General features: G+C 46.1%; 1 protein-coding gene across 5 annotated transcripts in view; it reads left to right on the top strand.

The window, feature by feature from the left end:
• The window catches only part of ZSWIM7 (zinc finger SWIM-type containing 7), a 536,971-nt gene that overhangs the window by 64,448 nt on the left and 453,026 nt on the right, over positions 1–19,497 (top strand). The window contains exon 1 of one of the 5 annotated variants that reach the window (XM_085649260.1): positions 1,987–2,091. The exons of the other annotated variants lie outside the window; for them this stretch is intronic. Within the exon in view, the coding sequence (XP_085505386.1) occupies positions 2,052–2,091 (40 nt within the window). The 5' untranslated portion in view covers positions 1,987–2,051. Of the gene's footprint in view, positions 1–1,986; positions 2,092–19,497 lie in introns of those variants that run through there. 5 annotated transcript variants of the gene reach the window in all.

Genomic DNA, 19,497 nt, shown 5'->3' with positions numbered 1-19,497 from the left:
TGAAGTGACAAGTAATGACTTTCTGATGGGGGACTTATAAAGACTGGCACAAATCAAGGCCCCCCTTCGGGTCCTAAAAACACACAAACCCTAGGGCAAGTCCATAACAATTCACGGATATGCCAGTCCTCTTATATTCATAGAATACCATTATGATCCTAAAGCAAGGAATTTATGTACGTTACCTGGCAAGATTTTTGGATCCAGACAGGGATCGTTGCTACCTATCAGGACAGAGCTTGACGACCCAGTCATAGCATTAACCTCCGTTGTACCTTTAGCTTCTGCCTCAGGGTTCATGTCTGTGTTCGTAGGCAGTTTATAGATAGACTGTACGCCATTCTAGCTTGGCCAGTCATAGGCCTCCAGCTTAAGAATGGGGTCACCTCTTGCTGCCATGATGCCCTTACTTGTATGTGTCATGAGTGCTCGGCTGGTGGAACATGGGAGGTTAACTTGACTGCTTAAAAATTCGATTTCAGATTTTTGTTCTCATTATTGGATGTTTTTAAACATCGGTCATTAAAACCTTTCTGTAGACCCCATCATTACTAGATCATGGAAACACACCATGGGTAACAGCAGGGATAAGAGCAAGGGTTGCTGATCTCGTAGTGGACCACGCACTCCTTGATGTATAGAGACTAATGCAACTGTGTTGGAGGGCCTACATTTTCACTTCCTACATAAACTGCACATGTACACATATGACTTTGACTCACATCATGCACTGTTGCCAGATATCTCCTTCTGCTCTATCCCAGAATGGTGCTTTTCAATCCACACGGTGGTGATGTTTAAACTGCCAATTGGGCCTGCAGTGCAACCTGTGAAACCATGGTGTGTGAGCACCTTCATGTACAGACTACTGGGCGTAAAACCAAAACTACAATATCCTCTTTTTGACTTTCTGTTCGACTACAATAGCTTAATTTCCTCTGATAATCTGAGTAAATTATTTAAAGTTTAAATCAACATGAATGGCCACATCATGGGCTAGGCTGAATATGCTTTGTCACAGATAAAATGTAGGCACTATAAGCATGGTTAGAAATCTGGGAGACCTCTGGCAGCTCAACTTTGTCAAATGTAGTCTTCGTCAGCTATCAAAAACCAACATGTCCAGTTACTTGCTCACCCAGTGGAAATTACAAAAGAAATTGCAGCATTCTTCGCAAACCTCAAAGACTCAAACCAGAAAAATATGTTAGGTCTGCAGAAACATTTCCTCTCTAATGTCACAGTGTTACAGGCTGTCAGTGTAACATACAAACAGACTTGAGGGTTCCATCAGTGAAGATGAAGTTCAAGGATTATATAAGATATGTCTTCTTGAAAAGAACAAGATAAGGATATATTTTCGGTGGGGCGTGGCCAAGCAACATGCCCAACAGGACGTGAGCCTTCTGAGCTCCCAGTCAGTCCACCCGTAAATCCTGGCATTAATCATGTTAAATGAGGCAGCAAGCAGCTAAAAACCGCAGGAACAAATGAGCATTGGCCCCCTGACCCAGCAGAGCTGAACGAGGTGGACTGGTGGCGACAAGAGAGGGTGAAAAGCAGAAGTGCGCAGAGGCTGTTGTGTGGGCCTGAGATGGGGGACAGCCGAGGACGGATCCTGGTGGCCGTCGCCCTGCGGACGACCTGTATGGGGCGAAGGGTCATGAGCCGGTAGGGTGCTGGTGTCTCTTTGTTGGGCCCAGTCTGGTCTGTCCCAATTGTACCCTCCACCGCCTGCGCGTTTGTGGCATTGAGAGGCTTTGGTGCCTCGGCTGGGCTGGGAGGAGCTGGGGAGGAGCTGGGGCGGAGGCGGTGGAGACTGAGCCGCCTAAGGCCTGGCTGCGATATGCGGTGACCCTGAAAATGCTCCCCTGTTGTGAAGACATGCATATAGTGACGTCCCGCTAGGGTCCCGCGCCCGCTTGAATGTATCGGCAGTGAACAGACCCGTGGGGGAGCGGGCCGTCTACGCCACTAGTGAGGAGACAGAGAGGGGCTGCGGCCTGATGCTCGTAGCGGGCACAGCCTAAGCAGGGATATTGGCCCAGAATATGCTGTGGATCATCTGTGGAGCCCTGATTGAAAATGGAGGTACGGGCGCTACTGTGTGAAGCGGTGTGAGTGGTGCGGTGGTCAGTGCCAGGACATTGGTGAGGCCGGTAATCTATCCCCCTGTGATGCACAGAGAGCTGGTGGAAGTGGGAGAGAGCTGCGGCAGGGTCGGTGTACTCCTATATTGCTGAGAGGTTGCTACAGGAGCCAGGCGAAGCAGTCAAGTGGGAGTGGGGAGGCAATTAATGAGGCAATAGTATTGGGTAAGTACCATCCTTCCCTAAAGTGAGAGTATCCAACATGGTGGATGGGGCTTACACCCACTAGCGTTGTGCCTACAGAGCCCAACTGAGTGCAGCGGTATGTGGCGTGAGAGTAGTGTAGCAACATCGGAGACAAAATTGTAGTCAAGGGTCCGGAGGAGGGCCCTTCTCGAGGAGGGGGTAGGAGAGGAGGCGTCACCTCCGTGGCCAGCAGGTCGAATAGCTGGAACAGGATGTTGGAGGTCGATGATTCAGAAGCTGGTTGGGGATGGCTGCTGAGGGGCCTCTCCCCATGAATTCAAGTGCTGCGTAAGAACGATATCCCTGGCTAAGTGGGGCTATGGAGTGTCCCTGGAGAAGAGCAACAATAGTGTAAGCAACAGTTGACGGTATTTGGGATTTGGGTGGCTTACATTCCCAGAGGCGACATGAGCAAGGATAAGGCTCAGAAATCGATGGGGCCTAATACCATCACTCAGTACACTATCCCTAGACACCCCCCACAGACCGGGGGGTGGGTGGAGCTGGAGCTGGAGGAAGAAAGCATGGAAACCCACTAGAGCTGAACTAATGGCTGCTATCCAGGGCGTTGGGGACTGCGTAGGCACTCTCTCAATAGCTGTCAATCTTGTTCGAGCGGACCGACGGAAAGTAGCTGAAAAAGTTAAGAGTGCTGAGGCGGCACGACGCAGCAACATACGTGTGTTGGGTATCCCCGAAAAAGCAGAACAAGGACCAGCGGAGGAATTCCTGGAGCACTGGATTTAAACCCAGCTACGTCCCAAGGGCCTGTCGGACATGTTTGTGATAGAGAGAGCCCATAGGGCCCTGGTCTCGACCCCGCCTCCGGGTGCACAGCCCTGAGCAATAGTAGCAAAAATCCTTAACTACTATGTCAGAGATTGCATCCTAAGAGCAGCTCTGGAACAGCAGGAACTCCAGTTCGAAAATAACAAGGTTGCAGTGTATCCTGACTATACAAAGCAAGTGCAGGAACTACGGAAATCCTACTTGGGGGTAAAGCGCAAGTTACGTGAACTGAACCTGCAATATATGCTACTGTACCCAGCTAAGCTAAAAGTGATAACGAAGGGCAGGGTGCATTTATTTGGCACCCCTGTGGATGTTTGGGAATGGTTGGAGATCAGGGGGGAGGGTTAGCCTCCCGGGCATCTGCGGGGGCACAGGAGACATTGGGGAACGAGACCTTAAAAGGGCCCCAGGCAGCAGAAGGGTCGAGTGGAAACAAAGAACACGGCCGACCACACACGGCAAATTATCACGGTCCGCGAGGATAGATCATTGCAGTTGGATGCCTCGGAGGACTGGGGTGGGACGGCAGAGCCACGGGGGGGATGCACCCGGCGGGTCTGATGAGGGGGTCGCAGAACCTGGGGCTGACAATAGATACTGTGCCCGAAACGCTGTTGGAGGACCCTCTTGAGAGAGAGGAGGACTAGGAGGCGAACGCAGGCCTTGTACCTTGGAACATAGTCTAAAGCCGACATAGATGTATGGTAACATTGCATAAAGCCATTGCTGATGTATTGAGATTGTAGCTGCCCGCCTGCCTGGCCGAGCTGGTCTGCTTGTAGGAGCACTTGGACATGTCTGAGAAAGTGGCGTGAAGGGTACTGAAGACATGAGAGGGGCCCTAGGCCTGACATGGTTAAGAGGCTACTGATCGGTAAAGGGGGGACAGACTGGAGACTAAAACCGCACTTGTTGCCCCTGTTGGGAATGCTGTGCACGTCCTGGCACAAGCGTAGGGTGGGCAGTTTCGAACGTGATGATTGCCGAATATTGTCTGTGGGTGGGGAGTTGGGCAGGCTTGATTCAAGTTCATGGATAAATATAAGTTGTGTTATGAGAATGAGTGGGTAAACACACTTGAGCGATGGATTCAGGGATGCAGTCAGTCAGAAAATGCTGGCAAATGATTATGGCGAGATAGTTAAAGTTCCTTAGTTGGAATGTCAGAGGGTTGGGTACCTGTGCTAAGCGACATAGAGTCCTTCTGGTTCTTAAGCGGCACAATATAATGATTGCATGTCTGCAGGAGACACATTTGGATGACATGGGAGCCGCGAGGTTGGCTAAGAAGTGTCGGGCCAGGTGTTCCATTCTTCATACTCTACCTACTCTATGGGAACGCTGATGTGGGTTGCTCTGGGTACACCATTTACGCTCCAGTATACAGTAGCTGAGGTTGGGGGCCAATATGTGTTGTTAAGAGGGAAACTTGACGGCAAAGATACAAACATACTGAACACGTATGCCCCAAATACTAATGACCCTTCCTTTTTTTTTTAATGCTGCAGGACTTGATCACTGAGGGCTTGGACTCCCCACTTATTTGGTTGGGTGATTTTATTTGTGTGCTTGATCCTGACTTGGACAGACACTCGCCTAGAGAGGGCACCAAGCTGCGCACGACTTAGCAGTTGTAAAAAGCGATGCACGAGTTGGGGCTGAGAGATGTCTGGAGGATACGACACCCGACACAGAAGGTGTACACGTGCTACACGTCAACGCACAACACGTACAGTAGACTGGATAGGGTTTTAGTAACTGAATCTCTGGCATTAATAGCAGCATGCATAACCCACTTAGCGCAATTTTTATCGGATCATGCACTGGTGTGCTGTGTGGTACAATGGAATATCAGGGAGCAAGGACCTAGAGGCTGGAGGCTCCCACCGGATCTCCTGGAAGACCAGGTGGGCAGGGAGGCGCTCTCAGAAGCATTAACAAACTACATATCCCTTAATTGGAACACCACTGATAGTAGAGCCGCTGAGTGGGACGCCTAGAAGGCGGTGGTCCGAGGGGCAGGAATGGGAGTAACATCCGGGGTACAAAGATAATTGCAATGCGAGCTGCGTGATAAAGAGGACTCCTTGGCGGATGTTCAGACGGGTATGCATGGACAGGAGGACGCCCAGGAGCAGGAGCAAGAGCAAATATCAGATGTATGGGGTGTGCTGGACAAATACACACTACTTTTTAAATTTTTTTATATTTTTTATTTGTCAACAAGAGGGTAACGATAAAGAAAACACAGTATTAAATGCATACAGATATCAAAGAAAATGATTACACTCAAAAAAAGGAAGAAAAAAACCCAAATAAATTAAGATTACAAAAAAATTATTAATTAAACAGAGAGCATAATTCAGCCACAATGAACTCCATGTAATACTGATTATAAATTAAAGCAGAGACCCCCAGATTGCATTACATTTGACTATAGAGCGAATGCCCCTTGATTTAGCAAGCGCTTGTTCCATATCGTACGTCTGTTTTACTAACAACCACCAATCAGTGACACAAGGGGGTTATGATGAGATCCAAACCCGGGCAATTTTTAGTTTTGCGGAAACCATTAAAATAGCAAGTAAGCCATTAGATTTGGAGCTCGAATTCCTACAACCCATCATGATTTCCATAGCCGTAAGAGGTAGTGCCATCCCCAACTTCTGAAACAGTACTTGACTGACCTTCTGCCAAAGTATTGACAAATCTGGACACGTTCCGAACATGTGTTTTATGTCGCCCGCATAGAGATCACACCTTGGGCATTTTGTCCGATCACTGACTAAGTTGTTAGATGACCACTTAGCAATTCTTTCTGGCGTATAATATTGTAGACATATTGTACGATGTTGCTGCAGTCGCACATTATTAGAATGCACTACCTTATCTATAGTGCTAAGAGCTTGCGAAATGGTAATAGCCGTAACCGGCGTCCCCAGGACCTTAGTCCAACGATCAGTTAATCTCACACAGTCATCTGATCGATAAGTCCTTAAACATTTATACACCCTGCTGATCAGAGACTTTATATTTACAGCATGTAGACAATCCCAGATGTCAGAACAAGATATATTCGTCAAATTTACATGCCGTAAAAAATAATCACGGATCTGATAGTACTTAAACAGCATGTGGTCAGATAGTTTATGCTGTATCTGTAGTTTATCAAAAGAAACAAAGCCACTGTAATCATACAGATCCCCTAAGCATACAACACCACAACTAGCCCAGCATTTGCCCACAGCATCGTGGAATATCTCTGGCAGGCCTGGATTATACCAAAGGGGGATCTTATCATGAAAAAGCGATATATTGCACCTCAGAGAAATAGCACGCCAGATCAATATGCTATCTCGTACAGTCTTGAACTTAACCCTTTTGAAATAATTCTGGTCATTAATTTTATAAAGAAACATATTGCTCTTCTCTCCGAACATGAACTTGTGACAAAAAGTAGTGCAAGCAGGATTAATGAGACTACGAAGACGGCCCACATTTTTTTTAAAGTCTGTAAGCTCAAGACCGACTCGACTAAAGGGAAGTTTTAAACAATCTATTGCACGTCGCGCTTTTCTGTAACCCCATATAAAACTGCTTAACGTTCCCTCTAATCGCTTAAAAAATGAATTAGGAACCCGTAGTGGAATGGAACGGAACAGATAAAGGAATTTGGGCAGAATCTTCATTTTTATAATGTTAATTCGCCCAATAATACCTAAGGGCAGCTTATGCCAGTTCTTTAGTGACTTAGTCGTCTCTTTCAGCAGTACTTCATAGTTTAGAGAAAATATCCTGTCTATCTGTGCCGACATCCTGACCCCCCAATAAGTAGCAACGGAACAAACCCCATGCATTAAGACTAAAGGTTTATAATTAAGAAGAACTTGGGTCTTATTGACGTTTTATTTATAACCCGAAATTGAACCAAACCCACCAGCTTCTTCCTCTATCACTTGCGTCCCCAGGTTCCGTTGAGAAAACCGCAATATCATCTGCGTTTGCGATAACCTTAAGAGAGTTCGCTCCTGACGTAAAAGAACAGATTAGGGGATTACTTTGCAAAACAGAGATAAATGGCTCCATATATAAAGCGAATAACGAAGGTGAAAGAAGGCATCCCTGACAGGTGCCACAGAGGATCGGGTAGATAGGAGACTGCAAACCTGAATATTCTAATTTAGCGCAGGGCTTATCATATAAGGCTTTTACCCATTTCTTAAATTGTCCCTTGATTCCAAATGCTGAAAGTGTGGCTCAAAGGAAGTCCCACCCCACTCGATCAAACGCTTTTTCAGCGTCTAGCAAAATCATACCGAGTGGGGTTGAGCTTGTATTTGCCACATCAAAGGCAACCACTGCCATATTAACGTGGGCAGTAGTGTCTCTCCCTTGGATGAACCCATGCTGATGAGGGGATACCAGACTAGGAATTACTGGGGCAAGGCGATTCGCCAGAATCTTTGCAAATATTTTTGCATCGACATTGATGAGCGAAATTGGTGGTTTACCTTTTTTCAAGAAAAAGACAATTTGCGTCACATTCCATGCCTCGGGGACCTTACCATTTGTCCCGATGAACCTTATTACCTGACTAAATGGTAACAACAAAACATCTTTAAAGATCTTATAAAATTCCAAAGGTATGGAATCTTCCCCCGCTGCCTTGCCTGATGGTAAAGCACTAATTGCCAGTTCTGTCTCCTCCTTTGAAATGTCCCTTGCCATAGAGTCAGATGTTTCTCCCCCCATACTTGCCAGAGAGCTATTCTGGATGTAATTAAATAGATCTTCCTGCTTTGGTTGAATTGTTGGGGTATATAACTAGCAAATTGTTCCAAAATCTGTTGTGTGTGCTCATACAATATACCATTAGGACCCTTAATAGCCTTTATATGAGTCTTAGCCCTATCATCTGCTACCTAAAAGGCGATGATCTCGCTTATTTTCTCACCGTATTCATATTGTGACAGACGATATTTACTGTATCTCACCATACTTTTCTCCCTAAATGTCTTCTTCTAGGCTGATCTAAGATCAATTAATACAAGCCCCAATTGCTCCATGTCATCAGTGCCCCTCAAACCTGCCTCTACATGCTGATCTTATACTACACGTATAGCTAGAGTAGTCTCTTTAATTGCATTTTTTCGATCTTTATTTTGCTGTCAAATATTTTGTTGGGTGGAGCCCCTAATAATTGCTTTGCATGTGTTCCGGACCACTATAGGGGAAGCCGACCCTATATTTTCCTTAAAAAATACTTTAAGTTGTTCCCCGATACTAGCCACATACTCCTCATCTGATAATAAATACCTGGGAGACGAAAAGGATCTAGGCATCTTATTCTCAGCAAAAATCTTAAATGAAAGAAGGATAGGGTTGTGGTCGGAGTTAACCCTTGGACAAATTTCCATAACAGCTGACCATACAATTTGATCTGACGCCCACGCCATATCAATTCGGGAGTACAACTTGTGTGGAGCGGAGTAATACGTATAGCCCGGTACGTTTGGGTTTTGCTTTCTCCATGCATCCCTAAAAGCCTGTAGCCGACCCAACTCCCCAATCGCAGCCCGTATCCTCCGCATCCTTTGAGTAGCACCTCGTCTTGTTGTATCTAACCCATAATCCATAATACAGTTAAAATCTCCCATCACCACCCGTTCTCCCTCCCAATTTAACAACTCCATATTTATTACATCAATAATAGTGGGATCGTCTATATTGGGACCGTACAGTGAGCAAAAGACCTATTTCTTTCCCTTTATCGCCATCCGCACTATAGCCCATCTCCCAACTTTATCAGACATTGTCTTGCAAACAGCACCTGTGAACCGTTTATGCTTCAATATAGCGACCCCCCGTATGGAAGTACTTTGTGCTGAACACACTACCACATTGAATCCTAATTGTTTTAACAGTCCACGATCCTTATAAGAGAGATGTGTCTCCGTTAGCATGACTATCTGAGGGATATACATTTTTAACTCTTCAGCGACTAATTGCCTCTAAATACTGGTATTCAGGCCTGCCACATTCCACGCTAGACATTTAATCCACTCCATCTCGATAATGATTCCCTCTTGCCTTTTTAATGTCTAACTTAATTAATTTAGTACAGCTTTCATCAACCCTATTTTCACTTTTACTTCTTGATACCCTCATGTTCACCTTTTCCTTTTTTTGCCCCTCCCATAACCTCCCGCACCCCCCCCAAACAAACTTGCCCACCCCCCTGCATCTGGAAAAAAGAATTGTCCCCTTCTCACAGCTGCCGCTGGATTGGCAGCTAACTAGAACCCAGACTCCACGGTAGCTCCCGAGGCAAACCTGCCCCCTCAGCCATTTCAGAAAAAAGAAAAGAAGACAGTAAACAGAATTATTTTGACATTGACAGCAAGTTATTATCGATACCCAACATTGAGTCAACACCATTAGGGGCAATACTTTCCCCAGAAATAAAAGAAGAATTGTGCACCACCCCACACGGCACACCATTCTGCTCTGATGTCCAGCACCTTGTATTATTGGTGTTGCCCCCTTTATGTCGAGATGCTATTGCCCCATCTTCCAAAGACACAGGCTGAGAAGCTGACTCTATTAACACAACAGTAGGTATCAACACATCCTTCAGACCCGATTCCCCTGACATGATAGCAGAAGATAACGCCTCATTTTTCCGTTCGATAGCAACATCAGAATTGGCAGGCTGATCCATATGATTCAGAATGTTGTCCAGACTTTTCCCACGGCTTTCGGAACTATCAGAAGCCTCCATCTCAGTGGCCTCGAATATCCTAACAGAGTTCCCACTACTATCAGACCTCTCCATTTCTGCAGATTGAGACTGATGAGACTTCTCTGTATTATTTGCTTTAAGAGAGCCAGAGGAAATGAGCTCCGTATCGCTTTGTTGCTCATAGATTGCCCGAGTGACCATTTCTGCTAGCTTGTTGCCAATAATTGCTTCGGTAGCAGATTCCGCGGAGAATAACTCTGCTGACTTTCTTGACTGTAGAAAGCGCAATACCGGCTTGCCAAGCCCTGTAACATCCTTAGAGGAATCCACCCTCAAAACCTCCGCATTCACCGCCATCCGATCGCCCCCAGAAATCACTGCTGTACTCACCGTCAGTCGATTAGCTGCCCGAGTGCCTCTAGCTGAGAGCTTCGGCGGAGCCATGACCCGGGGTGCTTTGATATTCAGATGTGGCCGCGGCCACGGGGTAGAGCCGAAACAGAAGCACAATGGGAATCGCCAAGCTGCCAAACGCGAAGCCACATACGTGGACTGCAAGCGCCTGCAGCCGATCCTCACAATCGCCTCCATTCAGCTCGGCGAGACTTCCAGACCGTGAGTCCGTGCATCAACGGTCAGCCATTAGCCTGCTTAGAAAATGCCAAATGCGAGTAGAGAGTTTTTCCCTTTCCTCCTTTTTTAAAGCCGATGCAGTCCTTTGAACTAATCCTCATAGTATAGCGTTTGAAGAGACAGGGGGACAGCAGCCTCGGGAGCCCCTCCGTGCGCTGGTTCACAGAGACAGCATCAGTCCGCCATCTTACCTCCTCCCCCGAGTCCCAAATACACACTTACTAAATATAGTCAATTACTGCATGCACAGGGAGATAAGTCTGGTCGTCTGCTAGCATGGATATTGTGCAAGGAACAAGCGGCCCCATTGATCACATGTATACGTACACAGGTGGGTGAACTGGTCCACTCTAGGCTAGACATTCTGGAACAATTTAAGCAGCATATGCAGAAGGTGTATACAGCTGACCCGTTGGTTAGGGCTGAACTTTATACCCCATTCCTAGAGTGCCTCCAACTGAAGAAGCTTACTGAGGAGGCCAGCCAGGAGCTGGAAGCGCAGTTAATGACAGAAGAAATAGCGGAGGCCATAGCAGGCATGCACAGGACTAAGGCCACAGGAGGAGATGGATTCTCGAACGAATTCTATCAGGCGTACTGGGCGTATCTGGTTCAGTCCTTATTACAAACATTCAATGAATCCATTGAAAACTGAGTACTGCCGGCAACAATGCGTGAGGGAGAAATTTGTATGTTCCCTAAACCTTGTGGAAATAGTCAAGACCCTGCAGCATACAGACCGCTCACAATGATTAACACTGATGTGAAAATTTTGTTTAAAGTACTGGCCAAAAGGCTGGGCCCGCACATGGGCCATCTGGTCCACGAGGACCACAGTTGCTTAATCCTGGGTCATAACACAGCATGAATATTTGGCGTTTGATACACATAATGCATGAGACGCAGGCAAGTGTTGTGGAAATGGCACTGGTATCAATTGATCTCGAAAAAGCATTTGATACGGTGGATTGGGGGTACCTGCAAGAGGTATTGAGAATGGCGGAGTTCAGACCTCGCTTACGCAAGTGGGTCAAGATACTGTATACTAAACCAAGTGTCAGGATCCGGTTGGGTGAGACTAGGTCCACGCAGTGGTTATTAGGACGAGGTACGTGGCAGGGATGCCCCCTGTCCATGTTGCTTTTTCCCCTGGCCATAGACCCTATGGCGGTGTGGGCCAGACGGGACCTTGCTCAATGGGGAATCTGGTTGGGGGATGTCCTCACCTGGTTTCACTATATGCTTATGATGCATTGTTCTATGTAGTGTCCCCCCGAACAGCGATTCCTGAGCTATTGCAGCTGCTGGATCAATTTGCAGAATATTCAGGCTTGCGCCTTAATAGGCATAAGTCATTGGTGTTCCCGCTGGCTGGACTAAAGGGGCATAGGGCAGAGGAATTGCCCGACTTAGGGCTGAGATGGGAAACCGATAATTTCCTTTATTTGGGAATACAGGTGGCGCATAAGGATGTTCAAGTTCTTCACCTGAATATATTTAAGGTATTAGACTCCCTGAAGCGCTCAGTAGCTTTTTGGAATACACTACCGCTGTCCTTAATAGGCAGAATTGCGGTGATAAAAATTGTGCTTTTGCCTAGATGTCTCTATGCTTTACAGAACTCAATGTGCAATATCCCCATGTCGGTATTCAGGCAACTGAGATCAATTTTAGTGTCGGTATATTGGGTGGGGAAACGCAGCAGAGTAGCACTGCAGGTCCTATCCAGACGTTATGAGGAGGGGGGACAAGCGGCACCCAGATTGGATTTATAATATTATGCAGCGCACCTCCAGTATGCGGCGCGATGGTTGGATTAGGGAGCCAATTGCGAGAAGCTCCTGCTTAGTGGACATGTTCAGCTGGAAAGTCTTCCTGTCGTGCTGATGGAGGTGGCAGATGCAGGCTTAGATCTGCCATATGTTGTTAAGCAACGGCATACTTATGACAAAAATTTGTGGAACGCGTACTAAGGCACGCACCATTTTTTGGGGATTTAAGCATTTGGCTATTGACACCAGTGCGTACGATGGATGAGAATCTATCCTTCTGGGCTTGGAGAGAGGGCGGGTGCTAGGTACTCGCGGATTTATATATGAACAACACTTTCATTACATTCGAACAGGCATGTGAGGGTTTTGGTCCAGGGTGAGGGCAGTACCTACATTATGAGGTTCTGCTGGAGCTAGCTACGGTTACATGGCCCAGGTATCAGAACATGCCCCAAACAACCGAGACATTGGGTGCGTTGCTCACATGTGGTAGTGGGCGCAGATTGGTTTCACTGCTATATAGGACTATGAGAATGTAACATGCGTCTAAAATTGATACACTGTAATTTCCTTAAGAGGGTGTATATGACTCCTGTGAGATTGCATCATATAGATCCAACTCGATCCCTGAATGTCCTAGATGTCTCGGGGACCAAGCAGGATTCTTGCATTTGGTATGGGAATGCTTGGAAGTGCAGCAATATTGGACTAGTGTTGGGGGGGGGGGGTATCCAAGTGGAGGCCAATCCAGCGCAGGGTGTCTTGGGGCAGATACCGAAGCATAGGAAATGTAAGATGGCCTACAAACTGCTACAATTAGTTATGGTGCCGGCCAAACGGCGGGTATTCATATGCTGGATGAGCACAAGAGTACCGACATTAGAGGGTTGGATGAGGGATATAGGCGAGTTGTCCCTTGCTGAAGAGCTGCATATGAAGGCCTGCAGAAAGGACGATAAATTAGCTGAATATGTCACAACGTGGAGGGAATTATGCAGAGAATTGCTTAATGCGACAGGAAATGGAAATGAACAGACTGATTCATCAGATAGTAATAGCGATTTGTAACGTAATTGTTTTTTATTATGTTATCACGTTGCTTGCTGGTAGAGGTATCCTCATTTGTAACTATGACCTGTACCTCAATGTGTTTCCTTTTGTCATAACTGAAGTACTTGATTGATGTGTCACTGGAGAACTACTCCTTCCAAGAAATAGCTTGATGATGATTGCTTTGAAGATCTGTGAGTAGTACCGCCGCTGTTGGGGTTTAAAAAGTAATAAAGTTGTTAAAAAAAGGATATATTTTCCTCTACAAAATCAATAGAAAGAGTATCTACACTACTATACAGAGTTTTTGAGGGTGCAGAATAACTATGTACAGAATTACCTGGATTAACCGTGCTGTGTTCCTGAACTAGAAAAAAGTCATCCTCTTGTGTTCCAGCTACCACTCAATTTTTATGTTCAATACCGAGAATACGATACTTGCAGTGATCCTGGCAAATGACTAATGTTGGTAATCCCTTCTCCTATTCATCCCTCAGAGGCAGACGTTGTGCCAGACTGCTCTTCTGGGGCAACATGAGGATTGTATAGTAAGCACACATTGACCATGGTGACGAAATAGTGACCTCATTGGAGGCATTTGATTGTGTGCAAAGTACTCTGGCTCTATGCGGAGTCTGTTTCCTAAGTTAACTCTGCCAGGTTCTTGTGAGACTGTTTTCGAACAAGCAGGGTAGCAAACAAGGCTTCCCGCTGTCCCCTGTTTTTACAGAAACTATAATCATTGGTGCCATTTATTAATCCGTGGCCCGCACAAATGTCTTCTGTATGTTGATGACATACAATTTACTCTGTCACAACTGACCTCTTCAGAACCAGAGCTGAAGAATCAGATGTCAAAGATGCAGATATGTTGGGGTCACAGGATCAATTGGTTACCAATGACTTATGCTACAGAGTACTAGAGATGAAAAAAACCTGCAAACTACCCATATACATGGGTGCCCAAAAAACTAATATATCTAGGCATATTGGTCAAAAGGAACTGAACGATAATGTGGCTGACATGCCCCCCCTTTATACTGGAGTCATTGGCAGACATTTTCATTTATCACTGTGGAGCAAACTACAGGTGTCATGGACGTTCATTGCACCACGTTTCAACGATCTAGTTGGTATGTTGCCCGTGAAGATACACGCGATTATACTAACTGAACTGGATAACATGCCAAAGGTAAAAGAATAAAAGAAATTCTAGCTATCACCTCATGGATTTTCAGTTCTATAAGGACACGGAGGCGAGGATTATGCTTCTGGTTCTATATTATAGAAAATACAGCAGCCAATCAAAACCTTACCAAAGAAAAACTACATTTCCCATGAACCCCAGTAGTCCAGTCTCCACCAATCACTGGGGTCATACATCGTATATAAGTCCATGTAACAATAATTCCTCCTCTTTCTTTGGCAATAATCCTCATAAGTAATTTTCAAAAGTCCTTGTCAACATGAACTCCAAACCTCGAATCCTCAAGGAACCCAGATCTGTATGCCAAACTTGCCAACCATATGACCTGCGAAGGGAAATCTTCTCCTCTGATGAACACTTGAACGGGACAGCAAGGCAGCCATCCCCTCAGTTTGCTTTAGCATCTGCCCCTGCAACGAAAAGGAAATCTACATCTGCATAGGCAGGAAAAACAACAATGAACTCGGAACTAGATTAATACTATACATAACAGAATCAATTATTAACCAGTATAAATAAATCACCATCCCTGGGCGGCATAATCCTCGCCTCTGTGTCTTTAATTAAATTGAAAATTCTTGATGCAATTGCTAGAATTTCTTTTATTCTATGTCTGGAAAGGAACCTTCGGATTATGCTAGTTTAAAGTTGTGCTACAATATTAGAAGCAACATCCACAGCTGGTTTGTGATAAAACACTTTAAAAGCCGAGTCAGAAGGCCATAATGTTCTCAAGATGAGAACCGGTGGAAAATGCCTTGGAGGCCATGGCTCCCCTCACCGAATGTGCTCCAAAACAAGACACATAACTTCCCGCTTCTGCAAAAATCCATTTGACCCACCGGGCCAGAGTTGCGGAAGAGACAGAGCGGAAAGGTTTCTGCAAAGAAATAAGTAGTTGTACTGCTTGATCAGTTTGCAGTTTACAAGTATGTTCTACATAACATTTCAAACATTTAATCACAATTAATGTATGATGACGGGGAAATGCAGGATAAACAATGCATCTCGAATCAGTCTTGGTATGTTTTGATATGGAAAAATGCACCCCGAAGGAGTAAACACTCAACCTGTTAAATCCAAGGCACGAGCATTCAACACCCTTCTACAGGAAATGAGACACAACAACAAAGTAAGCTTCACTGATAACTGCTTAAGCGTAAGATCTTCATTAGCCGGCCAGGCCCTGAGAAAACGCAGAACCACATCAACATCCCATAAAGTAGAATACTTTGGTTGCAGGGGACGCACCATCCTTATACCTCTCAATACTTTGCACACAAGAGGGTGCTCCCCCACTGGTCTACCATCCAGATGAGCACGACCTGCAGAAATAGCTGAACACAAATTATTCACCGTTCTACAGGCCAGGACTTGTGTGGCCAGATCCAAATTATTCACCGTTCTACAGGCCAGGACTTGTGTGGCCAGATCCGACAAAAAAATCAGTGATATGGACACCGGATTCCATGGGATCCACACCCCGTTCACTGCACCAAGAAACCCAGTGACACCAGGCGGATTTGTATCGCTTGTACGTAGAGGGAGCCTAAGATTTGTATAAGAAGAACAATGTATCCAGTAAAACACTTGGCATTTGCCAACGTCTCCGGAAAGTCGCCGCACCATTAGGCACAAGAGTCCCTGGGTCACCAAGGGATGATGACGGCTCACCAGTCCATGCAGAAGATCCGGTCAAGACCATATTGGAATCAGTAGTGCGCAAGATAACTCCATCACCACCGGAAACCAGGACTGTGCCTTCCAAAAGAGGGGTAACGAAGACCAACTACGCCATCTGTCTGCTCACCTGCACCAAGACCCTCTAGATCATTGAAAAATTAGGGAAGGCTTACAACAGGCCCACAGACCAATCTTGGAGAAACTCATCCGAGCTCAGTGCTCAAGGATCTGGTCTCCAATCGCTGTAGTTGCGGAGAAAGCGGGAATTCCAATCAACCTGTACATTGGACGTGCCCGAAATGTATTCCGCTGTCACCGAAATATGATTCTCAAGGTAATAATGCCAAATGTCTTTGCCTGTCTCCACCAAAAGTTACGACCTCGTCCTGCCTAAGTGACTGATGTAATGTACCGCCAACACATTGTCTATTCGCTATAGGATACTACAACTCGCCTTGTGTGGTGACATTGTAAAGGTCCCCGCCAGTAATACCAAGCAATTGATGTGGAGTGGGAGTTCTTCCAAAGTGATAGAATCGGTTGTCAGCCGCTGGGGCTGGGAGCCCGTTTCGGATCGGTGGTGACCAGGGGTAATGAAGGAGGACAGTCTCCCTATCCTGTGCCATGACGAGAATATCGTCTAGGTAAATGATCACTCGCACCCCCTGCTCTCGAAGGTACTCTACTACCGGTCGAAAGAGCTTGGTGAAGCACCAAGGGGCTGAAGAGAGACCGAATGGCATGGCGGTGAACTCGTACCACAGATGTCGCAAATGGAACTGTAAAAATGTCTAATGTAGGGTTAAGATGGGCACCACCAAATACCCATCATTTAGTTCTAAGTGGACTAACCAGTCGCCCTCTTGTAGAAGATCTCATAACAGGTGTATGCCCTCCACCTTGAAGTGGCTATACAAAATCCAAGAGTTTAATTCCTTTAGGGTTGAGAACCAGTCAAAAGAAACCCCTTTGGTGTAAGGTCGTCTGAGCCACCACCCCTTTGGTTAAGAGGGACTGAACCTCTTCGTCTATGAAAGACTTTTCGGTTGGGAAAAGTGGAGATGGAACGGAGGACTCTCCTGACGAGGAGCAGAGTAAAACTCCAGTTGAAACCCCAGTACCATCTGTAACACCCATGGTTCCTGCACAATTGCCAACCAATTGTGATAAAACAACTGAATTTGAAGCTCACCTACGTAAGAGCATCTGTGGTGTTGTCTCCGCCACGATAACCTCGCCTGCCTGGATTTCTTGTGGGGTAGAAGTCGGAGTAGTGTTGAGGGGCGCCTCCTCCTCTGGGGGCATATCCACATGTGGCCTGTTGAAAGCCACGGCCTGGTGCTCGGCCACAATAGCGACAGGCCCTGACAAAAAGGCTCCTGTTAAAGACCTACTTCAACAATGTTTGTGCCTTGTCTAAGGCAGAAAAGTTTGACACATACTTTCCCAAACCTTTGACAAACTTGTCACCGAATAACAAACTGTTGGCAATGTGCCAGCCTCTGTCGAGGCCATATCTGCTAGCTGAGGGTCGAAGCGCATAAGAATTAATTTGTGCCTTTCAGTGGACAATGCCCAATTGGCGTTGCCCAGAAGGCCCAAGGCCTTCAGTGCCCACTCCAGGACCTTTCAGGTAACCCGGTATCAGGACAAACAAGCCCCAAGATGTTGCCAGAAATATATATGTGGAGGGAGGCACCCAGCTCTCTTAAGGAAAATCCATGGTCTTGCGTTTTCTGATCCGTCGGGCACTCACTGGGACTTGAAAAGAGCCGAGATCCCCTTTTTGTGGCACCAATCGGCAAGTTCTCCGATTTTGCTTCACTATACATGCGCAAACAGTAACAACGAAAGAGGACTGGGCGTCCAAGCACGTATACCACGCCTGCCCCCCCCCCGCCCTCTCGCTCCATGGCAACCAGGTAAAACGGGGTGACGTAGCCCCCGAGTATGCAAACGCGACACAGCTACCGTCACAGTCAAAACTTGCTTCAGGGGTCATCAGGCTACTTAACAGTCATACTTGCTATGTAGTGAATCAACTTGCATGTCTACTACTGCTGTTCACTGCATGCAGACATAAGCCTATATGAAAGAAACATCCTGTTACCCGTGGCAGGTATGGATGCATTGTACTGTGAAGCCCAGAAAGTGGCTGAGAATGCTAACCTGATCATTCATTCCACAGGGCTTGTGTGGCTATCGCCATGCTTCGCACCTAGTGGTATAATGTGAAACTATGAACTGATATGCATCATTTCCACTTGTTGGAATGGTTGAAGACAGGAGCTCACTTGCAACAATATTTATTGTCTGCTGGACCCTGAAGGCCTTTGCCGACCTCCAGCTGGAATTCGGGTTGTATGTTGGAACAACGAGTTCCAAAACAACAAGTACCCTAACAATGAGGTCGCTACCACAAACTCGTCTAAACCACGATTTATTTTACCACGCATTCGTTTACCACAATTTTTCGTTGTAAAGGCATGCATGGTAAAAAAAAAAATGCATTTCAACTAATACCCCGATTTCCCCCCCCCACCTCCCCCACCCTCTAAAAACTAACACCAATCCCCTAAAAACAAACACAATCCCCCTATAAACTAACACAGCCCCCTGTTAACTAATCTCAACCCCTCCCACTCCTGAAAACTAACCCCAACCCCCCACCCCTGACAAATAACCACAAACCCCCACCCCCTGAAAACTAGCCCCGCACCCCTAAAAACTAACCGCAACCCGCCACCTCCTGAACTAATCCCAAACACCACATACCCCGTAAAAACTAACCCCAACCCCCGCACTCCCTGAAAACTAACTCCACACCCCTAAATATTAATCACAAACTCCTCTTACCTGTCCCTCGCTCCTCCAAACTCCGCCCTGCCCGAGCACTAGACCGAATTACCACGCTGAGTCATTGTTTGGGCAAGTCGTTGTTCAGCTAGCGCAGCTCCGGAACTCGTTGTTCCAAAGTCGCGGCAAAGGGCGTTTCCATGGCAAAACAGATGAGTTATGGTCGACTTTTCTATCCCTGAAATTTAAGAGATTTACGGTGCACAATTTAAACTTATTTTTTTCAAGCTATTCTTGCTTGCTTTACACATTGAAATCTACCAAACCTTATCCTAATTTTTAATTGTTAATAGCCTGAACTCTGACATCTAACATATTATTTTGTCATATAATGCTTTGATTTGTTTGTATTCCATTTGCTATACTTATATTTTTCGTCTGACGTTGGCTTCCTGTATCTTATAGTTTTCCATTTCATTTTCTGTG

Source organism: Triturus cristatus, chromosome 3_2 (genome assembly GCF_964204655.1).
Source record: "Triturus cristatus chromosome 3_2, aTriCri1.1, whole genome shotgun sequence".
NCBI lineage: Eukaryota > Metazoa > Chordata > Amphibia > Caudata > Salamandridae > Triturus > Triturus cristatus.
Note: the sequence above shows the minus strand (reverse complement) of the source record. Positions and strands in the feature narration are given on the sequence as shown.